This window comes from Belonocnema kinseyi, chromosome 4, assembly GCF_010883055.1.
Source record: "Belonocnema kinseyi isolate 2016_QV_RU_SX_M_011 chromosome 4, B_treatae_v1, whole genome shotgun sequence".
NCBI lineage: Eukaryota > Metazoa > Arthropoda > Insecta > Hymenoptera > Cynipidae > Belonocnema > Belonocnema kinseyi.
The window spans coordinates 95,244,588-95,261,346 of record NC_046660.1 but is presented as its reverse complement, the minus strand read 5'-3'; the positions used below and the strand labels follow the sequence as shown (position 1 = coordinate 95,261,346).

Sequence of the window (16,759 nt, the reverse complement as noted above, 5' to 3'; positions counted from 1 at the left end):
ATATATCTAGTTGGGAGTGGTGCTGACTGAAAACAGATGATTTGGAGCGATTCGCGCGCCATCTGTTGGTCATTCTAAGGACTTATTGAACTACCCTCGTACATTGATCAATTTTTGTTTCAATATATTTATTCAACGCACAAATTTTTCTAAATAAAAATTTTAAAAATCAATATGTATCTTATTAACGTAAAAAGACTTAGAAAACATAAATAATTCATTTTTAATATTTTTATTGTTCTTAAGTGTGAATAGTTTCCGAATTTAAGCCTTTTCAGGAAAAGCCGATTATTTAATATGAATTCATATATATATATATATTCCATATAAGGTACCAGTTTATTATTTGTAATAAATAGATTATTAATAACAACAATGGTTTATTCTTCATTTATTTTTATGAAAAATGATTCAATATACGTGTAAAATACTTTCTATTGTAAAAGATGAACTGTCAAATTTTATAGATAAAAAACCTACAATATTTATTGTAAAAACCAACTCTCCGGTAAGAAAGAGCCAGTAATAGGTGTTTTGTTTTTAAAATTTGTTATTAACATTCAAAATATTAATTTATTGGGATCGAAAATCACTGGTCAGACAATTCTACTAAGATTTAGTATGGCAAATAAAAAAATCTGTCTTTGATTAACATAGGTACATTGAATATCTGGTTTGAAAATGGTTTAACAATAACACTTCAAAAGAAAACTTCCTTTTAATTTCGTATTGGTTTCGTAACTAATGGAAAAAATGTATCTCCCCACTCCCTCTCCCCACCGCCCTTTTATTTAGGGACTGATACACCTACTTCGTTATCTTCAAAACGACAATAGTTTAATCTAGTTCCTGACGTGGTCGTGAAAGTTTGGAAGATTTTTGAATAAAAGTTCTTGACTTAATGCTGGATTTATTTTAAAAGTAAATTTTTTATCTTATGATGTGAGGTTCAGTGTATATTTCCGAATAAGTTGTTTTTATCATTTCGGAATAATATTTATAAATCGACAGTGTTTTTGAAAATTTTTAGCGATGGCTGACGTAGCGGAAAATCAAGCGATGAAAATCAAATTCGAAGAAAAATTCAGTGCCCTCAAAATTGCAGAAAACTCATCGCCTATTTCGAATTTACAAAGATAATACGTTAAATATGATACATATCGTGTTTATTTTTCTATTTGGTTTTTAGAAAATAACTTGTGTTGAATAAATAATTATATTGAAACAAAAACTGATAAATATAATCAATTAGTTTTCTTACAAATTTAATTCTGATCATTTCTAAAAAAAAAACTTTCAAATCCGGTCACAATTGCGACCTGTAGACTACTTTGAATTGTACATTTTCGAGCCAGCCTATTGTGAAGCGGGAAAGGTAAATTCCATAGGTTTTCTTTTTACTCCGGACTTTGCCTGAGCTTGTCGGGCACTTCGCGATGTGACTAGGCAAAGTCCGAAGTGAAAGTGCTATTTCGGACTTTGCCTGGCACCGCTCAGTCAATTCGCGTAGGGACTAGGCAGACTGCGGTGTGACGGCACATCGGACTTTGCCTGTAACATATACACCCACCTACATTTCATAGCTGATATAACATCACAAGCATTGTATACGCAGACAAATTCAACTTTACAGAGAAAATGCGGTATAAAAAGAAAGTATCATTTGTATCACGTCTCAAAAATACATGTTTGTTATCTAGTTATACCGATGCATAATGTTCTACATAAAAAACTTTTGCTTTCATAGTTCTCTAACATTGGAAATCAAAATAAAATGATTATCGAATTAGTTTAATTTAAAAATATACGACCTATTATAATACATGAAAAAAGGAGAGCGGTGCACTAGCAATTCCTTTCTTTCAGTTTATATGTTTATAAGTTAATTTTCAATAACGACCATATATTATAAAATTCTATATAATTTTACAGTCGAAGACCCTTTTTGTAAAAATATCAACTCGTGAAAAGAGGAGAACGAAACCCTCACAGTAAATACAAAAACATTCACATAACACCACACATTTCAAATGTATAGATATGTATGCATATGTATTGTATATGTATGCATGTATTTGTTTGAGTGTTTTGCAACGAGTTTATTCCAGTTATCAATTTCCTGACGAATATCTGCATTTCCGAGCGCGTACGCTCTATGTCAAATCCATGCCCGAATGGATTCACAAAAGGTATCGAATAATCTGTAACATATTACATTCCAATGTCCCGTAGCGCATCGCGTCGGTAACCCATTGACATTCAAGACTTATAATTCCTTTATCTCCAACTCAGTTGACATATCACTCGTTAATTTAATGATCAGAAAATTTTTATAATTATATGCTGCATCATTTCAAACATAGAATAAATCCTTTTTCACTTGTAACAATACTTGACTATAACAAAAAATTACGAGAATATGAAATGAGATTGAAAATTTCATATAAAATATATGTGACTAGTAAAATCGGAACCAAATATTTAAGTGTTTGCCATTTCACAGTTTAAATTCCATAACGATGTGTAGTAGGACTTAGGCTCTCGTATTACGAACGCGAATTCTTTATAACGTACTAAACGGAGAAGTTATGCTTTCTAACTTAAATTTTACGGCCTGTAAAGTAGAAAAAAATGGTAAGACGTTAAAATCTTTGCATGGGAACAGGTAAGAAACGCTTAGAGGAAATTCTTGAGCTTAATATTTAAAATTAATGTCATAATAACTGTTAGTAATTTTTTGAATCTTTATGCCAATAACTTATAAAGCAGCAGCCGCTTTAAAACTTCTTTTCGATCAAGTATATTTTTCCTTTTTTATGTATACATTAAAGATATCAGTGATTTTTAGGTAAATTTTAAAATTATACTTCTGTTTATTTATTTAGTTGATACTCTAGAAAATTGTTTATTGAAACAAAGACAATCTTAGAGATTGAAAACTGAACTGAAAAATTTCTATATTGTTAAGAAAAGTTATACACTGTTAGAAACAACAGCGGTTTTACTATAGACGTAGTGGAAGTAATATGCATATTGTATATAAAGTGTGAGGTGAGAAACGCGCCATGCATGCTTTTAAAAGGACGCACTGAGTTTCGGGGAGAATTTATCAAAAATGCTCGTTTTAGATATAAGCCCAATAGCAAAAACCTCGGGACTATATCGAGGTACCAATAAACAAAGTATAGTAGACTTACTAAACATGTTTAAAGTAATGTAGCTGTTCCTTATAGTACTATGGAGTCTAAATCATTTGAATTTACATGAGTTTCTTGTCATTTTGCTCAATAGTTACAACTTACTTAAAATGAAAAGCTCAGAATACACCAAGATTATTACAGATATGGTTTATGGTTATTATTGTTGATATGGTTAGTATTATGATTCTTTCAATTATTTAACCATTATGGTACTAATAATAATGAGTGAAGTTGAAATTATGTCAGTGAAGAAAATTATATATTATAGTTTAATGTCAATCATTACTTAATCCATAAAATATATCATTTCTAAATTCTATTCTGAAAATTATGAATACAGACTTTACTACACATGTGTTGTAACATAAGATTACTATTTTATAATTATGTAAATTTACTACACTTTTGTACAGTAAAAATGTTGCAAAATTACAAAGATTTTTAGAAATGTATCCTTTAATTTTCGTTACATCTGTTCATGTGTCAATATTAATTCGTGAAATGAATATTGTATCCAACTAGTTCAACGCCATTTATACTGTTTGTTTACAAATTTCAAAGCCTAATGGCAATTTATTTTGTTATTTATTGATCATTCATCTTTACTGCTTCAACCAAAGATGAAATGAGAAGAGTTAACAAGCGAGATGTGGAAGAGTTAAAAAACAAATGAAACCGCATAAAACCAAGGTCGCAAAGTGCTAGTCTTGCTTTTTTTTGTCTCACAATTAAACAAGAATTAGTTGACCACACTCATGCATTACGATGCCGTCTGTTACAAAGAGGGAACTGTTTCAGTATCTGTATGAGCGAATTTGTAAAGTATGAGAATTTAAAAGGAAGACTCTGCGCGAAGCAAAACTCGCAATTATGTAAAAGAAGGAAATTATAGGTCTTCACGGTATTATAGTTATATTTTTTCAAATGCATCGTAATGATAGAGAACATTTTTTTTCAAACGCTGTGTGTGATTGATATAAAAAAAAATCATTTTAAGATCCTTTTTCTTTCCTCTTAGTTGTCTTTAGAACGTAAAATTCTTTTGTGATTTTTTTTCAAGCAGTAACGTGTAAGTTTCCTTGTCCTGGGATAAAGCAACCCATGTACATATATGTACAATGTACATTAATGGCTGAAGAGAATAAAATGAGGAATAAAAGCAAAACAAAAGCAGATGATAAAACCAATGCTCAGTAGAAAAATGAATAGCTCTATCTTTTGGTAATTAAGACGAGTCAAAGGAATAAACAAAACCAGTTAAAAACCGCGTACAACTCACGGATACGTACGTACCGACACAGATGCTACACAAGCAGACTCAAATAAACGGGCACGTAATCTATTATTTCTATGCTACATTCGCATATCTTTCCTCGCCTGTCTGATGTCTGTCTTTCTATCTGTCTAAAGTTCGATTTGAAAGGACAAGAATGCTGCTGCACTGGGACCATTCGTCAGCTGGTGTTTGTTGACCAGGCAAGCTATTCATAACTTAGACACTTAGGTCGAAAGAACTCAAGCCGTACGTGGAAAGACACTTAATCTCTTTTGTATAAACTAACCCCATTTTTTGTGCATACATTTTTCAGAAAATTACATGATTAAAAGAAGGGCTAAATATAAAGTATAGACTATAGAGTATAATAGAGTATAGACCATTTAGCACCAAAGTCGTATCGTTGCAAAATTGTATTTTTCATTTTCATAAACGTCATGGATAACTTCACGTGTTTTCGACAAATCCAACTAGTCCAGTCATCATTTTCCAAAGCTATTTTTTATCTGATAAAATATTATTATCGGCTTAAACCTTTAATTTTGATGTAGAAAAAACTACCACAAGTTTTCTATTTCCCGTACGCAGCCAAACATTAAAAAAGATGCACAACAATCTTTTTCTTTTTAAATAACTCTATCTACTAACGACATTTTTGAAGGAAAGATGTAAAGTACTAAAAAGTAAAAGTTAAATCGATTTTTAAATTAATTAATCAAATAAATTTTTAGTAAATAAACATAATAGTTCTAACGATTTTATATATTTAACTTGAACCTTCTTGAATGGTTAATTTGACACTCCAGGATAGTAGAATTTACTCTCTGAGATCATCAAGCTAACACTTCCTGGATACTTGGGTTTGAAACCCAGGATTGTGAAACTTACATCTGGGATGCTCAAATGGAATAAACATTTTTAACATTCCGCGGATGTTTGGTTACACACACTACAGAAATTTATTAAAATCTGCCTCAGACTATATGTTAACCCTACCGGCCTGAGTAAACCAGATAATCTTAGGCTAGCATGTATGTAAAAGATAAGCAATTATTTTATCAGAACATTTGTAGGATATGGTAATTCGGTTGCTGATACCTTGTACTGTTGGGTTTCAATATTGCTATTCAGAACATATCAAATGAATTGAAGAAAAAAACTCACTTCTGTAAGGTCGTCCTTCCTCAGGCGTGGATCGCTCCGTGTTCTCAGAACTGGGGGTGGCATTGCCATCACGATCCTCTTCTTCTGGAGGTGTTCCGCGATTCGGGGCGATAGAACCAACACCGGGACCGGTTCCACTTCCGGGTGGTGATCGACTAGTAGACCCGGCTGGGCTCTGAGGAGCAAGTTCCGGTCCCCCAGGCCCTCCCGATACCGATGTAGTTAACGTCGGCGAAAACATATTCGACATACTCGAAAGAGAACTTATACTCGGCAAACCCGATGACACTGTCGTACTTCCGGTTTCGATTTTGAGGCACTTGCCTGGTGGCGCGAATGCCGATGGGCCCGGCGGAGGTTTGAACGCGCTGAAGGGAGGAAAATGATGAAATTGTTGTATATGTTGAAGTTGCAACATCTGCAGCCCGGCGTAACTGAAGGGAGACCCCGTTCCAATCGGCCAATCCTTGGTGATATCTGTAACCTTTACAATAAAGAAAATGTGTTAAAATTATAAAACGTGCTATAATTGCGGGAAACATGTCGAATGTTGAAACAATCAAGAAAAGTAGCTACACAAAATTTATATAAAACCTATACAATTTGGAATCGTATATCATATTCTACTGCGGCAGCCACAGCAAAAACTTGGGGTACGAAGTGTTGCAGGTAATCGTTCAAGCAGGGTAATAGTCAGCTGATTACTCTTAACTGAGGTAAACTTCCCGTGGTTGCAGGCCTATAAGGTGATGCCTCTAGCTGCTAGCAGATTCTGCCGAATATGTCTGCGATTCACTACGGTGATTTTACCCTCGTCGCAGTTACCCTTCAGGCGGTTACCACACTTTGCACATTACCTGGAATATTTCTTACTTCCAGTGTTTGCTGAGACTTTAGTGTAATTTTTTTTTACACCTTCATCCTAATGAGAAGGTATAAGCCAGAAAAAAACGCAAAAGTAACATCCTACATTTGTCCATATATTTGTACCACAACTGGCTCAAAATTTTTTGTTGTTGCTAAGTTCGTGTTTTTTCAGAACTTTTCGGAAAGCCCAAAAAGTTAAGAAAATTCTTACCCCGAGTAACGTACTAGTTCAACCAGTAGGATATTATTCTATTAATGTCATACAATGTTTATTATCTTTTACATTTTATAACACTCGAATAATTCAAATAATTCATTCTGGACATTCTTCATCATTTTACATAGATACTTCCTAATTTGGATGCATCTTGAATTTAAAATGTCGTTTTATCATTGAAATTTTAGTACAAAGTGATGTGCTTGAAGTTCTGAGAAATGTTTTAATGATGACTTTGCGAAACAGAAAACGTGCTAAAATATTTGTTAATTTATATTGGAAATAATTTACAATTGAAACAGAATTATAATGCATATTTTAAATTGCAGTTACAACAATATTTATGGGTAAAATACAAATAAGAAAAAATATTTGGTTTATATGAACGTTCGGAACTTCAGGTGCATTACAAAGTGTTTATGAGATGTGGCACTAAGAGGTTTCTCAGGCTGCTAATAAAAAAAATAAAAATTTCGATTCAAAATTGCAGTAAAGTGTTTGAAAATTTCACTAAATGGCTGCATTTTATTGAAGACATTTATGAATCAAAATCTTTTGAGAACTCGATTTTCTCGCGCTGCTCAAAAGAATACGCAAAAGTGTCAAGTACTTTAAATTTTTCCAGCTTTTCGGAAAGCTTGAGCTCGAACGCGACTCATCTCGGCTCGAAACGTAACAACCACGAGTTTCTTGCATATCCCTCCCAAAAGATGTTTACATATTTAAATGCAACTTTTGGTGCTAAAATTTGAATCATTTTCGCTTGACATAAATTTAAAAAATTATAGCAATAAAAGGTTAAAAAAACAGGTCAGAAACTAAATACCCTTAAATTCAATTTTTCACAACATTTTGTGTAGCTGATCCTAAATTCTGATTGTTTCAACGTCGAATATTCGACTGATATTCAAAATTCTAAAAATAATATCAGAATTATATTAAATTACTAAATGATAATAACGTTACCTTATGAATTTGTATAAACCATATAATATATAGTCAGCCACAAAGAACAATTTTTTTAAATATTCATGCAACAAGGTGTTGTTTCGTTTGCCCAAAAAAGTTTTTGGTTGCTTCAAAATAAAATAAGCAAATATTAAGTTGAACCAATAGAAAAAGTTTGTTATACAAATACAAACAAAATTATTTCACTGTCTAAGCCATTTTTCTCAGTAAACGTTTTATCATTGAAATAGCATCCTGATTTCAACTTTTAAAATTTACTATTGCATTATAAATTGTAATATAAAATATAAAAAGACTAACCAAGGGAGACTACTAAAGTTGATGAAGAAAAGGTTACATAATGTTATTTTAATGATAATATTGTTCCTTCCCAATAACTTTTCAACTTATGAACATTTCAACCCGTTCTGGAGTATAAATTTACTTTCGCAACGCAAATGTTTAATTACGCGTGTTCTTTCCACAATGATTTTAACTACGCAGAAATTATTTAGCCACATCTCGTATAGCCGAGTTTAACGACTTAACATCGACATTTAGAGTCATTAATTCAGGATAATACTTAAACATCACAAACATGATTTCTTCTTTAACGAATGGGTATTAAATGTGAGTTTAAATCTTCAACCGTAGAAGATCATTTCAAAGTGAAACATTTTACAAACGTTTTAAACCTTTTGAGATTTATGGTGGTCAAGTTTATAGGTTTTCTGAGTTAGAACTTTATTACTATCTACATTCACTAGGGTTTACATTTTTTTAATTGTCGGTTTTGACTTACTGATTCGAGTATTGATACATGAAAATTGCCATCGTTCACAAACTTGTATCTTTAAAATCAAGAATTTACATTGAAATAGGACTAAATACCTTTTAAAATAGAATTTCAATTATTCAAAACTACTTATTTACTATTATTTAAAATAATTTAAGTCCATTTTAAAAAGGAACTTGTTTTATGTCTATTCAAATTAGTTATTTCAATGGATATGTGATATTATGTATAATATGAATAACATATCGATAACATTTCATCAATGATATAAGGGATGTTCGGCTTGTTCACGACAAACCATAAGCACGATATTACATTTTTATGGAGTGATTTCATTTACTAATTGTCAAATGTAATTACGTTTCATGGAACAATCAACAACTTATTCACTATTTATTATTTTATGAATCAAAACTAAATTTGGTACAAGATTTCAAATTGTTTCTCCTTTTTTTTCGGCCGTTATAAATATTCTTTCTATCAATGTTTTTTCTTCGGTCTCACGGCCCAATTTAAAAAACAAAAACGATTTTAGGTGGAGAATATGGTTTATATCATTGTACTATTAATTTTTGATTAAATATTAATGAAACAATACTTACTTTAAACGAAAATTTAAGTTTTTAGAAAAGTTAAAGCCTCAGCTTCAAGGTGACATAATCGTGTTTTTCAAATGCACAATGTACGTAGTCAACAATTTATAAAAATGTAAACAATGTCGAACATTGAACTTATTAAATAATAATTAGTTCATACAAAATTTTAAGTTGTTTTTTAAAGTGAAGCCTCAAATGTGTACACGATTTTTGAAAACTAAAATCGGATTTGTTTTGTTTATATTGGACTGAAAAACCAAAGAAAAAGCATTTACCGAAAATGTATTATTTTATCTTTGAATCGTTAAATTCGAGGCCATTGCACCTTTTACTAAATGAATAATCTAATAATTAAAACAAATATCATTTAAAAACTACGAATTTCTGTATAATCTATAAATACTTTAAACAATAATTTTAAATATTTTTTCAACATTTGCGTTATGAAGTAATAACTTCAGTTCATACTTTATGTGATCTATTTATTTGTATAAAAAAGTAATCCAGAATTTTTAAAATTATTATGCGAATTGTATGGCTTGATAATATCTAGATATTTAACCTTAATATCTTAGATCAGCATACCCTAGTTTATCTTCCAAGATGTTAAACGGTAAAATATATTTTTCCTGGAGTATGTTTTGGCATTTTTTTAGCGACAGGTGACTTTACTTTTTTTATTTACATGCATATATTCACATGCTAAAAAGCGTATTCGTCACATCCCTTTAATCTTAGTTTCGATGCTTTTAATATTACTAACACAGAATTGACATTTAAATGTGTATTAAATATATATGTATATCAACAAAATGCTCGGCATGCATGAAATCACGCAATGTACATTAATCATCGTTCGCATGCACAAAATTACAGGAAGCAAAGTGATTATAAAGTACTAAACGCGGCAATCGAAATTGACACGCCCGATTAAACATAGTCTAAAGGTTCTCACTTTCACATTCCCCAATGCTTAAAATGAGATTTAATTCGCCGAAATAATCTCAGGCGGATAATGAAAAATTACAAATGAATAATTTATTATTTGATTTATTATGTTTTCAATTTTTTATCTCAACAATAAGCTGAAGTGATACTCGTATAAGATTAAAAAATTCTAATTTACGCATAAAAAAAATACTTTTTCCGCCAGGTAATTTTTATAGGGAAAAAATAAGGCAAACATTTTCTTTGAATAGAAGGGTGTCTGTGATTTTGCTAATTTAATAAAAATTGTATAACGCAACCGAGCCCTATACTATCTCTGAATCCTGAAGAAGTAGTAACTATATATTGTGTTTACTTGAAACTGGAAAATACTCGAGTTAGAAAACACAAAATGGCAAGAAAAATATTTTAAAATACTTGTGTAAATAGCCCCAGTAAATTTCCGATCATATTCCGATCAGCAAAAATATTTTCTGAGTAGAATTGCTGCAATATATTTCTTAAGCGATATCTAGTATTAATTTTAGTTTGTATAATTTGTTATTACCAAATTAAAAATATTTTACATTTGGTTAGATTTGTAGTTGGAAATTATATTTGTACGTCCAGTTTTCGCTGTGGAGTTAAATAACACCTGGCTGCTCCTAGACATATTTCCCACTTTTTAAAAAAAGTTTGGTTCCGATCTATCCACAAAATTTCAAATTTGATGCGTATATTAGAAGAGCATAAAAACTAAAAGATTCTTTATAACAATATTACTTCTTAATTTCTGCTAATTCTTCGGTATCATGTGTACTAATTCAATAAGTAATTGCAGCAATTTTGGTCAAAAACGATGTTTTTCTTGTTGCAAAAATAAAAAATTTTCAGCCGGATTTAAGAGTTCTCTGTGGAATTTAATCAGCTTTACTTTTTTAAACATCTAAATCAGGTAAAAACTGTGACCTATAAACTGATTTGTTCCGGAAAATCCAATTTTTTCCCCAAGGTGTAATGTCGCAAGCTATCAACATTTTTTATTTTGTACCAGGGCCATTCTAGATTGTAAAGCGGAGAATTTTTAAAGAAATTTCTTGAATAAGAAATGAATTGATATTTACTTATTGTGCAAAATAGTTAATCAATATAATAAATTATTATTCCTGGGAGGTTCATCTGAGAGTCCCTTCCGAGAGACTCTCCCTAATGAAACGCAGATTAGTTAAATACAAATGGTTTTACTCGCACTCTCATTGAGTATCTTACGGCTAAATTTTAAGCACTGAAGGTATTTAAGCATATAGGCCTAGGTCAAGGACTAACTTGTGGATTGACGAAGGGTCTTTGCATTCTGAGAGCCTCGAATCCCCCGGCCTGAGAGAATACGACCATGTTTGGTGGTGGTTGTAGCTGATTTGGCATGTACGCTGAATTATCCATCTAAAACAAACCGACCGTGGTTTCCTGTTTTCGTTTTTCATTGTTTCACTCTTTTTTATCACAGACAAGCGATCGATCAGTTGCTAACAATTAATTCAATTAACACTTCAAATTATGCAAAAAGACACACCGCCTTTCAAATTGATTTCAAGTGATATACAGTGGCCATGGAGGGAGTTTACATTTTTAGCGACTTTCTAGCATATATATAAACCATTTCTCGAAAAGGGATTGAAGCCTTAATGATCAAATGAACTGTTCTGTTTGAATATACCACGGTAAATGACGTTGCAACGATAGGGCTACTGGTGTTTGCAAACTGTTAATTATACAATTTTGACAGCAATTCTGCTATTTCTAGCTACTGATCGATCGGCCGTATTTAGAGCGAACGATGTTATTCAAATGCGTGAAACCGGATTACGCGGGCAGACACAAATCATCGAGGTACCTCAAGCTGCACTTAAAACTACTCCAAAATTACACAAGAATACATCATTTTGGTTGGCAATTCAAATCTGTGGGATTTATTCAAGATTATAGGTTCTTTTTAATCAGAGAAAAGTATAAATTTAAAACCATATTTATGCTTAAAAGCAACGAAAAAAATCCTCGCGTCTCAAAGATTTTATATCTTTAAAATAAAGTAAAAAGAACAGCATTGAAGTTTGAACAAATATTTTTGTTAGTATACTATTATTACTACTTAAAGGAGGAAAAATACTTTTACTTCTAAATTAGAAAAAAAAAACTTTCGAAAAATAATTAAATATTCCATTTTTCTACTAAAAGTGTACAATACTAATTATTAGGCACATGATTATATAAATTGAAACATTGCTGTTTGTTACTGACAATAAAATGTCTAAAAATAATATTTACATCATAATTTTATTTTCCTTTGATTCCAGATCCAATTCACATTGTTCTGAAGAGAGCAGCCCCCTTACAAAATACCGCCTTTCAGTACAAAGATCACTTTCTTTTCACGCTCTAAATAAAGTTAAAATTTTAATTTATTAATTCATTGTAAAAATATTTTTATTTCACTGTGCATTTTCATTTTTACATTGGAATATTACGATCGCCATGAAAATATTACATATCAAATAATTTTTGAAACATCGAACCATTGCAAGTCGATCAAAAAATAACTCAGCCGAATTCATTTCCAGTCGAGCAGGCTGTGGATGCTGAAGTCATAAAATCGTTTCCGTAGGTAATATGCTTTTTTTTAAGTTTTTAAACGGATCTCATTGTCTTGATTAATTTTTTTAAAACAAAATTTGAAGTATTTCAACTTTCAACACGGTTTATCAAGAATTTATCGAGAGAAAAAAAGTTAAGCCTTAGTATTTATGTATATGTATAGGCATTTTACTTTTTTTTATTGTAATAAATCTTTCCATTATCTTTTGAAACCTACCCGAAATATTTTAAAAACTTTCAAAATTGAAAAATGACATAGTTTTTTTCTCTTAATTTTTCTTTAATATTTGTATAAATATGATGAATATTTCTCATGAGTTTTGCCTTGTACCTAAGTTTTGTAGAATAGAAATTTTTTTCCTTTAAAAAATAGAATTTTTTGAAAAAACAAGACAAGGTATCAAAAAAGTTGATGTATCAAAGTTATTCCTTCCAAAAAGTTTTACAAAAAAGTCCTGCAAACACTTTATTCTATTATGTGTTATTACAAAAATTTTCGCTGTAATAGGAATAAATTCAATTTTCTACTGTCATAAATAATCAAGGTGGATGTACGTCGACACGGAAAACAAATTTTTGTACACAATTTTTCATTTTAAATGCAAATGTTCTAAGATTATAATGAATATATTACATTTTAAATTAACTAACGTATGGAACCTTGAAACAGGATAAAAATTGTGTCTTCATGGCACAAACAACTAAACTTTATTTTCGATGTTTAGTTTCGAAGAATAATGCAAAATAACAATTATAACACAATTCAGGTATTGTCAAAATGTAAAATATTGATTAATATCTTCGAATTCTAGGGTATAAACAACGATTTTGTAGAAAAATTATTTATTCCTGTTGATTTATGCCTTGATTATTCACAACAGTATAAAATTGAATTTATTCATATTTTAGCGAATATTTTAATAATAACGCAAAAGAGAAGAAAGTTTAATAAGACTTTTGTAACCATTTTTGAATGGAATAACTGTGCTATATCAAATTTTTATATATCTGGCCTTAGTTGTGTAAAAATGGTGAATTTCATTGTTTAAAAGAAAAAAATCCTTTCTTCTCTTCAAGACGCAAGCACAAGATAATGTCGTATGAACTATATTTACCAGATTCGTTCAAACTTAAAAAAAAAGAAAAGCACAAAAGGGAATGAAAAGATTGATTACAATAAAAAAAAAATTTAAAGAGCGATACTGGTATTAATATTAAAAAAACTTTTTTTTCGATAAATTCTTAATAAACGGCGTTATCAGTCTTACAAGTTTAAATACTCCTAACTTCGTCAAAAAATTTTTTCATGAAATCGGTAAAATACGTGTCGTAAAAAACCTTTGAAAAACATTTTTATTGCGGAAACGGTGTTTTCACTTGAGCACGCACAGCCTAACCTACTCGAAATGAATTCGTCCCCCGATAATTAAATATATATATTTTTTATTTAGCTCCAAAAACAAATTTTTTGTACACAAAGAAAGTTTTTTAAGCGAAATGTTACATGTCTAAAAAATTAATCGTTAAATAACTATAGCTGTTTATATTTTACAAATTATCGAATCTCTTGGTATGATTGGACTGTAGTGAGAAAGTTCAGCTTCTCGCTGTATTTTGCACGTCTTCCTTTTTGATCCTATCTGAAATACATGAAAATTGTCCTTTTTCATTTCCCAGGATTATAAATTTCATTTAAACTCCATATTAATTGGAAAATTTTTGAACTCTTTGGACGTTAGAAGAATTTTGATTTTCTACTTGTCATCTTTCCCTCACTGGAAACAATGTTGAATTCAGTATTTCAAATTCTGTTCTTCCTCTAGGTTTTTATTTAAAAAACTGAAAATTTTCAATTTAACATAGTTACTATACCAGCATTGAAATTTAGAACTTCATAGGTAGTTCTATTAAAAATAAAAAAATGTAATTAATGTTGGCAACAAAATATCGTATCCGACGAGACTAATGGTTTAAAGTTTTTAAACTATTGCGGCTTTTGTTTTGATATTATATAGTTTTCAACAATTGAAAATAAATTTTTGAAAGCTTAAAACCTGAAATTGTTGAAATATTAATATGCTTTTAATGTAAAATCGTGTAATTATGATTATTAAAATTTTAAATAACTCAATTTGGAGCTTGTTAAATTCAAAATAGTTCAATCTCGCGCTCTTTCAATATCAAGGTTTTCAATTTGAAATTGTACAATTCTGAACGTTTCACCTATAAACTGATCAATTACCAACTTTTGAACGGTAAATGATTAAATTTTAAACAATTCGACTTTGGAATTATTCCTTTAGGATCATTTTGAAATGTACCATTTCCAGTTAAAGTTTTATTAATTAATTTATAACTGTTATATTAAAAATATGCCATGCGCTTTTTTAATTTATAATTGTTCAATCTCAAGGCTTTAAAAAAAATCAATGTTAAGTTTAATTTAAAATTATTCATACTATAAGATTAAAACTTGAAATTTAACAAATGTGGAATTATATGAACTTGTAGGAAATTTGGAAAACATAAAATAGGAAAGGGAAAAAATAGATCTAGCATGAAAACTTTTTGTTAAATTCCAAAAAGCGTCTTTAAGAAAAAGTTTCAAATTACAACTTAGACTCATAATTTTTAATATTACAATATTTAATTTTGGCACCATCATGCTTTAGAAAATATACCACTTTTAATTTTTATTTCGGAAAAATACAATTTCACTTCACTATATACTTAATTATACTAACACCGCCGATTAGTGTTCTCGTTTTGAATTAACAAAAAAATTTTTATTTCCGATTTAAAAATTTTTTAAAGTCGATTGATTTTTTCGGTTGATCAAAAGTTTTCAAACATTATCTCGTTTGAAAAATTTGTGACAACACTTGAAGTTTGCGTTTCTCACCCACAAAACAATCCCTGCACACATAAATTCTAACCATCCAAAACTGAAAGTCAAAGATTATTGTATTTTCGCACATTAAAATTTGACAAACGCAACACTGTTTGAATTCGGCAAATTTTTTACTTCTCGTAAATTTATTGTTGCCGCTTGAAACAACTGCAAATCACTAGAAAGACTCGATAACTCTGGCAAATGTAAACAACAGAACATCACAAAACAATCCATGTGTGAATGGATCCTATCGACAGTATGATTTTGGAGTATTATGCTGCTCGCACGTAATCCGGTTTCGAATTTGAAAATCGTACGAATTCGGGCCTTTGAAACCGAAATAAAAACCTTGCAGTTGATCGTGACGTCGATTGGCACCAGCAGCTGTCAGCGGCCCGCGATCCGTTTGAATTCAAAGAACGCGCGGTCGATCTACCTAACCTCCAAATCCTATCTGTCACGGTGGACACGACACCTCGCGATGGTTGTCGCGTGACCCGGTCTACTTTTTTAACAACTCCCATGCGAGGGGTCCCAGCTTCCACAAACAAGTCCGCGAACACATCGAAATTTGAAAACCGTCGGCACTGTCGCACACTGACATTTGATTCAAATGGTTGAAATTCAAACCGGTGTCGACATGCCGCCGCGCAGCAATGACCGACCTAACCTCTCTTTCTCGGCGTGCACCCCGACTGACTTGAGATTAACCCTTTGCCCGGTGGTGTACCGGACTGATCGTGTAAGCCAGGTGTGCGGGGGTGTACGAGTGCAATAGGAAGCCAGCAACTTGTAGGTACCTCGTGAACATGCGAGTGCAGACTGATTGGAACGAGGAGTGAGGGTACTTACCCACGTCCCGTGAACGGTGGTGGAGGTGGTGGCAGCGGAAGCGGCGGCAGCGAGGAGAAATCAGCGCGCGTGTTTTCGCCGCCATGACAGGCAAGAGGCAACTGTGGAGGCCAATCGGTGCACGCCTGCGCGAATGCGCATCGAAACACTGCGCAGGGTTGCATTCTCCGCGAAACAGATTATTTCAATCTCGTGCGAGACGTGCGACATGAAACATCTTCCTTCCAAATTATATTCCCTTCTGGTACAATCTTGCCTTTTGCTGCTTTGCTGCATAAAAAGTTATATTACTGCACTTTGTAGAAATGCTGCACTTGTTACAACAATCAGAGGAATTTGTGATGAGACAGTTACAAAGCGGGTGCCAATGA

The 16,759-nt window shown here is 31.4% G+C and overlaps 1 protein-coding gene across 2 annotated transcripts in view; it reads right to left on the bottom strand.

Annotated features, from left to right (window-relative positions):
• LOC117171508 (E3 ubiquitin-protein ligase Rnf220-like) overlaps window positions 1-16,475 on the bottom strand; it is a 272,836-nt gene extending 256,361 nt beyond the window's left edge. The window contains exons 1-3 of one of the 2 annotated variants that reach the window (XM_033358879.1): window positions 16,389-16,475; window positions 11,318-11,434; window positions 5,641-6,124 (exon numbers count right to left, since the gene is read on the bottom strand). In XM_033358879.1, coding sequence (XP_033214770.1) covers window positions 5,641-6,124; window positions 11,318-11,434 — 601 coding nt within the window. In that variant the 5' untranslated portion in view covers window positions 16,389-16,475. Of the gene's footprint in view, window positions 1-5,640; window positions 6,125-11,317; window positions 11,435-15,884; window positions 16,327-16,388 lie in introns of those variants that run through there. The other variant, XM_033358878.1, reaches the window with a different exon arrangement.
• Between the last annotated feature and the right edge of the window lie 284 nt (window positions 16,476-16,759).